This window comes from Amphichorda felina, assembly GCF_050947745.1.
Source record: "Amphichorda felina strain 45539 chromosome Unknown scaffold_3, whole genome shotgun sequence".
Classification (NCBI taxonomy): Eukaryota; Fungi; Ascomycota; class Sordariomycetes; order Hypocreales; family Bionectriaceae; genus Amphichorda; species Amphichorda felina.
In genome coordinates this window covers 1325058-1334836 of record NW_028145047.1, presented here as the reverse complement: position 1 = coordinate 1334836, position 9779 = coordinate 1325058, and the positions used below count along the sequence as shown (strand labels likewise).

Here is a 9779-nt window from a genome sequence, read left to right as displayed (position 1 = left end):
CAAAGGCCCTGATCATAAATAGACTATGAGTATTCCGTAGGCAAAGTTATTGTCCGGTAATTCAAGCGCTAATGAACTGACACCAACGTGGGGCAAAGAATACTCTCAACTTAACCACATCCCCCCCAACAACAACCAAAAAAAAAGCAAAAAATGAACTGATGAGACTGGGACTCGAACCCAGGAGGATTGCTCCACCAGGAAATGAATTAAGGTAACCTTAACCTGACGCCATAACCAACTCGGCCATCTCACCGAACTTGCATGTCGGGGTGGTGAACGAATACCCCTAAGGTGCTGGGTAACTAGCTGGGAAAAACCGTGTTCTCGTAACAGTCACAAGACGACAAAAAGTCACATTATACTAGAGACTTTTGAAGCGCATAATGAGCGCCTGTGACCATTTATCATCAAATGGGTCATATGGGCACCCCTAGGATGCTAGACAACAGCACTCTCCGTGGAGGTACTTGGGTACCTTTACCCCACTTCAATGGACCAGTGACTGATTAACCGTTGTTTTACCGGCTGTGGTCACGAGACTCTACGCCACCACGGCCATCTTGTCCTCCTCCTAATTTACCGCCTTTAACGCTTCGCTCCCAATACATCTTGCACCGTCGTCATCTGGCCATAACCACGCCTTGCCGACCGTCCTGTTCGACCTCATTTCAAGTGCTTTGAGTGCACGAACTCTTCTTTATTTCTCCCTCTGTCCTTGTTCTTTATCTCTCTCTCGCAGCCATGATGCCTGGGTGGACGGCCACCACGACGCAGCAAGCGCCTGGTGTCGCCCAACAGGCCCCTCCCGCACCGTATGCTTATCCTCCGAGTAAGTCACTAGTTTCTTTGCCTACTTGCCGAGAGAGTATATACTAACGCTCCGTAGATCCTGCCTACACAGCCGTTCCCGTACGCCAGGGGTTTGCCTCCTACGGGACTGTTCCTCAACCGCCTGCATACGTACCTCCGCCTGCCCCCGTGCCAAACCCAGTGAACACCACAACGAACCAGAATCCTCCCAAGCCTGATCAATCTCAAGGCAAAGTACAATGGCCTGATTCAGTCCGAGATTATGTTTCTCGATCTTTCCATCCCGACAACGATGACCCATCTGTGACACGCCCAGAGATGGAGACAAAACTCAAAGAGGTCATTCGGTCCGCAACGGACAATGGTACTCTGTACACCATAGACTGGGCTTCCATGCCATCGCCTCAGGCGTTGGTGAAAGCCGAACACGCCGCGGCGTCTGCCCAATCTCTCTTCAATCCCAAGAAGCGGAAGTCAACGGAGTATACCAGTGACGGGAACTCCCAGCCTCCTTGGGCTGTTACTAACGCGCGACTATCACTCGAGGATCGTATCACTTCTCCGCGTGGGGCCAGCGACGAATCGATTAAGTCAAGTAAGTTCCAGAAGGATGCCAACAAGCGGAAGCGTCGTTTCGAAACCGAGTACAAAACTTTCCGCTCACCCAGCCCTCCGCCCCCTTCATCCGGACCGATCATCGGGACTTGCGAGACCCTGGAGAAGAAGTACCTTCGCCTCACGGCACCTCCAGTGCCCTCAAAAGTCCGACCGGAACGGGTGCTACGTCAAACTTTGGACCTGCTGAAGAAGAAGTGGAGAAAGGAAGGCAACTACTCGTACATTTGCGATCAGTTCAAGTCCATGCGCCAGGACCTCACAGTGCAGCACATTAAGAACGAATTCACCGTCTCTGTTTATGAGATACACGCCCGGATTGCCTTGGAGAAGGGGGATATCGGTGAGTATAATCAGTGCCAGACCCAGCTCCGGTCACTATACATGCTGGGTCTGAAGGGCAATCCCGTTGAGTTCAAGGCGTATCGCATCCTCTACTTTATCCACACCGCCAATCGTTCAGGCTTGAACGATGCTATAGCAGATCTAACCGCAGCAGAGAAGACGGAGCGGCCCATCAAGCACGCGCTGGATGTTCGCTCCGCTCTTGCTCTCGGCAACTATCACAGGTTCTTCCAGCTCTACATGGATACCCCTAATATGGGGGCATACCTTATGGATATGTTCATCGTACGAGAGCGTCTGGCTGCCCTATGTAACATTTGCAAAGCGTGAGTGTCACCCTCCGATTGTTTCCTTTTCTGGCCGTACTAATTTCTCTTGCAGCTACAAGCCTGATGTGAAACTGCGTTTCATCACGGAGGAGCTCGGTTTTGAGTCCGACGCTGATGCTGCGCAGTTCATCATCGACTATCACGGCCAACACCTTCTGGAGGATCGAACCGAGCATATTGCGTTTCTAACTGGCAAAGCCGGGAATATTTTTGAGAGCGCGAGAGCGTCGGCTTTCCGGAAGGTCGACATCAAGGGGCAGATTTAATTTCCTTCTCTGTTCCCCCCCCCAACCCCATCGTTGTCTTTGAGTTGGGTTTCGACAGCGTCGACTTTAATACCCTCAGCCCAACCTTTTCAGTTCATGATGCGTACACCTCGCTTCGGCACTGCCCTTTCTTCTTCGAGCAGCCCGCGCCCCGGCGCCCACCGATCCGATATCACTGACTACCTAACTGCTGCCGAACCCCGCGACGGTGACGATGCTCGAGATGCGGTGGCTAGCCACCGCCCTTTGGATTTTATGCCAAGGCGCATCTAGGCAGCGAGATGATTGAGCTCGTACGCATATAAAGTGGAAAAGACATGGAAACCCCCAGATGGTCCTGGGGTGGCTGGCGTCTGGCGGGAGCGACCTCAGCCTTCGATTTTCGAGTCTTGACCTATCGACCGCCCGTTGGATGATTGGCTGAGTACCTGGTGTGGCCCTGGAATTGCTTTTTAGGCTTGCAAGGTGTTAAGGATTGTTTGATACAAAAGAGCGCCGTGAGATAGAACGCCGGCTGTGTTACCGTTAGCGACTTACAATAGCAATATAACGATTGTGATTGATTCTTGGGGCCCCCTGACTGATGTTGTTGGCGAACAAATGTAGCGTTACGAGCACGATGACTGTTTAGTTCCGCGCCGGCGATCCCCCTTTACCAAAAGTGTAGGAACACGCCTCTAGCAATGCTCAAGATTCTTCAATCCAAGCTTTTGTTAGATTCTGCGGGAATCCACCTCATGCGCGTGTCACTCAACCACGCCTAAGCCAAGTGCGCGAGCTTACGAGGTGAGCCGGAGCCCTCGGAGAAGTTCATATCTCAACAGGGTTTCGTGGACATGGCAGCCGTGGAAGGGTTTTCGTGAAGGAAACCCCAATGAGGTTTGCCCTATCATGAGGAGGATGCCCGGCCGTTTTATGTTACAGGGACGCCTATTATGCCGGGGATTCCACATTCTCCTGTCCAGTAATATGACCATTTTTGACACCTTGGAGAGACTGCCATCAACATGGTGGCGATCTGCTGCGACGCTAAGGAAGCATCTACATGATCGGCCTTATGCGACATGACAGGCTGCAAGCAATCATATTCAAAGATAGAACGTTCATCAAGTCACCCGTTGAAATGCGCATTCAATCTCTCGCTTGCGGTTAATATTGTCACCTTGGTTTCGACAGGGACATTTATAGCCGATGCTACTTGTTAAGCCCCCTTCCATGAGAGTCTTGCGACAGCGTCGCAACGGCACAGCAAGCGTCCGGAAACTAGGGACAGAGACAGACTCATTAGGGTTGGCAGGGCGGCAGAGCGGAGGTTGAAACTATGGTGACAGACGACGGGAACCGCAGGGGGCAAGGGTGGATGGATTGCGTCGCTGACATCCCTCCCTGTGCGTCCCGCTGTTGGGCATCGACCGATCCCAGGGGCACCAGAAGCCTGGGCCAGGCCTTGTCTGCCCTGCGTGTGACTGGGATTCCTGTCTCTGTTGCCCGTGGTCTCATTTTTTGGCATCCCGGCTGACTACGAAGTTGGTACCTACTTCCCAGGATTGATTTTCAGCGCCGTCTGGCCGCGGAAATTCGTCGTAACAAGTCTGACCTGGGTTGGCATACGCCAGAACCACGAGGACCGAAGGCAATGAGGACTCGAAAGAAGAAAACGAACGAGGGTTCAGCGGCGAAGCAAAGGTTAAAAAAAGAAGGAAATTAAAAAAAAAAAAAAAAAAAAAAAAAAGGACGCAGTCAGTCAACCAACGCTCGACTGATTAGGGACGAGAGAAGGGTAGGGGTTAGTAGTTACCTAGTAACTATGAGCATGGTTGCAGTGACGTTGGCCCAAGACGCCAGTGCGAGCTGGTCGGTATTCCGAGACTTTCTGATCGTGTTGACATGAAACTAGCAAAGAAACAACCCAGTGTGGTGGTAGAGGATCCAAGGATGATGGCGCGGTGGGCCGCGGTGGGCTGTTTACGGATCCGTGGATGGAACTTCCAGTTGCAAGTTGGACTTTGTAGGTTGGTGGAACATGCAGATGATGCAGGTGGAAAATGCTCAAAGGCTCAAAGGTGGCCCCCTGATCTGCCACCCCCGCCCCCTCCCTCCCAAGGCTCTCTTCAGCGCAACCACAGGCAGGCTGCACAGCCCACTGCCCACCAGCGTCACAGCGACCGTAGCCGCCGCAAGGCCCCTCCACCACCACCACCAACTAACTGCCTGGTATCAAACCACACCATCCTCCTCATCCACCTCATCCAATTCTTTTGCTCTCCTGTCTCCCTCTCTCTCTCTCCTCCGTCACGTTACACCAACTCCCAGCGACCGTCCGCTTTGTGGTTCTCGATCCTCCGCCTATTCCATCCACCTCGCTTCGACTGTCGAAATCCATTTGATCGCACCCTGGGCTGGGCGTTACACCAGCAAAAATGAAGGTTCGTGACTCTGCGCCTGCCCATCACAATGCCCCCTCGCGACCAGCCAACCACCGCCGCCGACCACACAATCACCTCTGCGACCTCATCCTCAGAATTTTCTAAACTATCCGATTTTATTGGGAATCCGAAACCTGGTGTTGCAGCTGTGCAGCGATTCTGGGTTGTCGTGGTCGAGCTTATGCGCTGCGTTGCTCTGAACCGCTGTCCTCCCCGCATCGCTGTCATCCTTACGACGACTCCTCTGCGATCAGGACTACCAGCATTCTGCCCCTGTTCTTCCAATTCTCCTCTCTATTTGTTTCCTACGCGCTGTTGCGCGAGAACACAGTATAGCCACACAGTCCAGACAAGAAAGCTGACAATATGCGCCTTGTCCAGGCTCTCCGCCGCTCTATCAAGGGCGAAAAGGACAAACCGTCCACAGCATCCATCGGGCACAAGTCTGCGCTCGCCATCGTTCCTCCGAAAAAGGTGCGCTTCGCTCCCCCCCTCCTCCCTCCGCATCTTGGGTCCCACATCTCGAGTGTGTCGTGCCCCTCTTGACATATTCTACCGACCAAGCGCAACGACCGAATAGCGGCGCTAACGAGGGGTCCCGCCCGGAACACAGGTCATCAGGGCGCTGTACGATTATGAGGCGAGATCTGACCAAGAGCTGAGCTTTTCCCGTGGCGACTTCTTCCACGTTATCGGCCGCGAGGACGACTCGGACTGGTACGAAGCCTGCAACCCCGCCCTGCCCGATGCCCGTGGCCTTGTGCCCGTGGCCTTCTTCCAGGCCCTCGGGCGAACCGAGAGGGATAGTGGGCACTCGGACGGCACGCGAGGACCAATCGCGACCAAGTCCCCCGACCACGACTCCGGATACAGCGACTCGCACGGTGCGCAGCCCCAGGGCATGCCCCAGGGCATGCCGCAGGGAATGCCACAAGGGATGGCCCAGGTCATTCCTGGCCAGCAGCGCAAGTCTCAGCCGGGAGGAAAGCTCGGTGGCAATGGCCCCATGATCTATGGCGTGGTCATGTTCAACTTTGACGCCGAGAGAGCCGACGAGTTGGACGCAAAGGCCGGCGAGGCCATCATCGTTATTGCGCAGTCAAATCCCGAGTGGTTTGTTGCCAAGCCCATTGGCAGACTCGGTGGACCAGGCCTGATTCCCGTTTCGTTTGTGGAGCTCCGGGATATGGCGACCGATAAGCCCCTTCCCAATCCTGAGGAGGCTATCAAGAAGGCCGGCATTCCCAAGGTGGAAGAGTGGAAGAAGATGGCCGCCGAGTACAAGAACAGCAGCATCACGCTGGGAAAGTTTGAGGGCGGTGGGCCTAGCGGAGGACAGCCGATGGAACAAGCAATGGATCGCATGAGCATCCAGCAAAATGGGCGCCAGAGCAGTCAGAACAACTTCCAGGTGAGCCCTGGAACCCCGAGTGTTCTGTCGAACTCATTTGGCTAACTCAATTTCGTGGCGGCAGCAGCAGCAGCAGCAGCAGCAGCAACAGCAGAACATGCGGGCCAGCCAGCGGTCCAACCAACAGCAGCAACAGCAACAGCAGCAGCAGCAGCAGCAGCAGGTCCAGCAGAATATGTACGCCGCCGAGTCAACATCGCAGCTCTATGCACCCATTCAAGCGCGCATACCACGGTACTGCTTTGCGGAGGATAAATATTGGTTCGTCATTGAGACCATGTTGGAGGACGGGCGGCAGTGGGAGCTTTCTCGGTATTACGAGGATTTCTACGACTTCCAGATCGCGCTTCTCACCGAGTACCCGGCCGAGGCTGGCAACACGGGAACGCAGAAGCGCACGCTGCCCTACATGCCAGGACCCGTAAGCTACGTTACAGACGCCATCACCGAGGGCCGTCTGCACAACCTCGACGCATACGTTAAGAACCTGCTCAACCAACCCCCATACATCTCTCGCTCTATGCTTGTGAAGCAATTCTTTGCGCCTCGCGAAGGTGACTACGAGATCGACCTGAATGAGGGAGCTGGGGAGTATCGCTTGTCACAGGGCTCGCAGATGTCGTCCAATGAACCCCCCGTGGACGGGACCTCGCACCAGTCGTCGCGGAATAACCTGAATGGAGGTGGCTATTCAAATATGTCGGCTACGCCACGCCAGATGAGCGGCGGTCACCAACGTAAGTCTTTATTGGGAACAGTGGATAAACGGTTACTGACGCCGCACAGCTTCACATTCCCACTCACATACACACTCGCTATCGCAATCACAGCCCCAACAAACGCAACAGCCCTCGGCAATGAAGGTTAAGATGTACTATAACGGCGATCTCATTGCCATTCGCGTACCGTCCGACACCTCGTACCAGCAGCTCTTTGACAAGATCCGAGACCGACTCAAGGTGCCAGAGGGTGAGCAGATGCAGTTGTTCTACAAGGACGAAGCGACAGGCGACAAGCCTAACCTCATGAGCGACAACGATCTCGACTATGCACTGCAACGGAACGAGAAGCTTTTGCTTTATGTGGAAGTCGTATAGCGACTTGCAGCATTATCTAGCGTTACCACTAACAGTCTCTCTCCTTTGTTTTTTTTAAACCCCCCCCCCCCCTTTTTTTGAAGCATTCAAGACAGCATACCCCCCACCAATCATCTGCGTCCACCGACGATGAATTTTGTTTTCCCCTACAACGAAACGTCTTCCGAGAGTCTCGCAAACCGAACGATTGATATTCTTCAAATCATGTGCGGACCGACCGCCCCGCTTCTTGGAAACTTGATTACTAGCTGGATGGCCATGTGAAACGATCCGAATCATGGCCCACCAGTGGAACTCACGTTCACTACACGACACTCGCTTGAAAAAAAAGAACTCCTCTTACCATTCGCCTTCTACTTCTTCATATATGGTTGGCCAGGTCTAGGGGGGAAGGGCGTTCTGGGAAGGAAGGGCTTCGTTTTCTTTGGCTTTCCTCTTCTTCGCAAGTTCATCTTATATTATGTTTTTTTTGGCCGGTTGGTGATTTGGCTGGCTTTCTATACCTCGCGGCAAGTTGGTCTGGCATGATGGGGCTACGATGAGTGAATGGGTGATGAGCGTCGAGGCAGGCGTATGAAATTCGGATGGTAGCGGATGAATGAATGAGAAGCTATGCTCTCTTGCAACAAGGTAGTTCAAGTCCAAAGCATATATCAAGCCTTTTGTCTCGATGATGACGACGATGATGATGATGATGAGCAAAGTGTGTATTCCATGTTCATTCCCTCGTTATACCGGGGTCCCTCTATCTCTATGCCCAGTTACCGTAACCTCAGTCTAATATCTAGCTAGTATTATACCCCGTAGTACGGAGCTTCCCAATGAGATGTATCATGGGTCTAGACCAAGCAAGGCATGCCGTCATGAAAATCTCTCCGAAACAGACCCTCCCTCCCCAAAAGAAAAAGAAAGCAAACGCCAAGCTCGCCTGCAAGTGATAATGGCAACAACCAAACTTTGGAAACTGAAGTCGCGTGGATCCATTAACAATGACAATGATCCTTCTCTCTCCCCTCTCATCTTTCAAGCCTCTCCATCAGGCTCCGGCGCACCTTGGTGTTGACCACGCCGCCGACCCCAAATGCCGGCACGATGCGACATATCCGCGCCACGGCGCTAGGCGCCCAGGCCCTGCGCACCAGCTCCCAGCGCTCGCGCCAGGTCGGGGGGCTCGCGCCGTCGCGCGGGCGGTTGTACATGTCGAGGCCGAGCAGGTGAAGGGGCGTGGAGGCGAGCTGGACGGCGGCGGGGGCGAGGAACTGGGCGCACGTCGCGCCCGACAGGTGGCGGCGCAGGTCGGCGGTGAGGCGCTCGTCGATGCGGGGGGCCAGCAGGGGCGGGACGTTAAAGCTGGCAAAGATGGTGAGGCAGTCGCGCAGGGCGAAGAGCGCGTAGGAGACGGGGGGCACGGGGCGGGGCACGGAGCCGGGGGGCCCGAACATGCGCACGAAGACCTGGTCCTTGTAGATGCAGAGGCCGACGTTGGCGGCGGTGGAGGCGGCGAACTTGGGGCCGCCGGCGGTGACGTGGGAGGCCTTGCGGTCGTGGATGGTGGACGAGGCCGTATCGAGGGTGTTGGCGGTGAAGTAGGTGCCGCCGTAGAGGAGGAAGATGAGGGCGGTGGGCTTGGAGAGGACGGAGTGGGGGCGGAGGAGGAGGGCCTTGAAGGAGGATTTTATGGAGCCGGCGAGCGTGTTGCGGCCGGAGGCGTTCTCCATGATGCTCCTGTTTTAAGGTGTGTGTTAGCCTGCAACTGTGGACCCTCCTCCCATACCTTAGGTCAGGGTCTGGGTGATATCGTATGATGGTACCGTACCTATCGATGATGGCGATGAGGGGCGCGACGAGCGAACCCGCGCTGGCGGCGCTGAGGACATCGGAACCAAGGCGCAAGGCCAGCCTGTCCGTATTCCAGGACTTCTTGGTGGCCAGAGTTGGCGACGCGTCGGCGGCCGTTGGCGAGGCCGACTCCCGATCGGAGGAAGACATGGCCAAGACGGATGGCGTGGTAGCGGCGTCCTGGTTCTTCATGGCTCAGGGGAGAAGGAAAAAGGAGAGAAAGAGACGCCTCAATGGGGATGCATTGCAACGCGCCAGGTCCCCGGGGCGAATACAGGTTGGGGACGAGATGCGACGGGGGAAAAATAGAAGCGGGTGGTAGAGAGGTAGGACGGACGTGCTGCACTGACGATTTGGGGGATGGAGCTGCGTTATGACAAAATTTCCAATGGCTGGGGTAGTTGGGGCCCGAGATCGGAGGGGTGGCCTCTAGCCTTCTCCACACAAATCCGGCGACAAGACGGGTGGACAGCGGTGAACGATGCAGTCGAACGAACCACAAACTCTGGGGAAGCGATCATGATTAATTTGTCTCATCCGCCTCCTCGTTCTTATGCATGTCCCGGCCTCGTGTCGCTGTTTCTTCAGGGTTCCCAGCTGACGGTGCAGCGGTCTGACTTATCACACGGAGCCGTCGG

At 55.0% G+C, this 9779-nt stretch overlaps 3 protein-coding genes and 1 non-coding gene across 4 annotated transcripts; 2 read left to right on the top strand and 2 right to left on the bottom strand.

Moving 5' to 3' along the window:
• Positions 1–159: 159 nt before the first annotated feature.
• Positions 160–256, bottom strand: ACO1O0_003111. The gene has a single exon. It is a non-coding gene; the product is annotated as a tRNA-Leu (tRNA).
• A 488-nt stretch (positions 257–744) lies between these two features.
• Positions 745–2368, top strand: ACO1O0_003110 (SAC3/GANP/Nin1/mts3/eIF-3 p25 family-domain-containing protein; the record flags this gene model as incomplete). Its single annotated transcript, XM_083192570.1, has 3 exons — positions 745–832; positions 890–2099; positions 2155–2368. 3 exons carry the CDS (start codon positions 745–747, stop codon positions 2366–2368), a joined length of 1512 nt encoding a protein of 503 aa, XP_083051627.1.
• Positions 2369–4822: 2454 nt separating this feature from the next.
• BEM1 (phosphatidylinositol-3-phosphate-binding protein BEM1) lies at positions 4823–7302 on the top strand (the record flags this gene model as incomplete). The annotated part of the gene is made up of 5 exons (XM_083192569.1): positions 4823–5069; positions 5144–5268; positions 5408–6205; positions 6270–6942; positions 6992–7302. The coding sequence occupies 5 exons, from the start codon at positions 4823–4825 to the stop codon at positions 7300–7302; spliced, it is 2154 nt and encodes a 717-aa protein (XP_083051626.1).
• A 1016-nt stretch (positions 7303–8318) lies between these two features.
• Positions 8319–9333, bottom strand: ACO1O0_003108 (uncharacterized protein; the record flags this gene model as incomplete). The annotated part of the gene is made up of 2 exons (XM_083192568.1): positions 8319–9027; positions 9119–9333. 2 exons carry the CDS (start codon positions 9331–9333, stop codon positions 8319–8321), a joined length of 924 nt encoding a protein of 307 aa, XP_083051625.1.
• Positions 9334–9779: the final 446 nt, after the last annotated feature.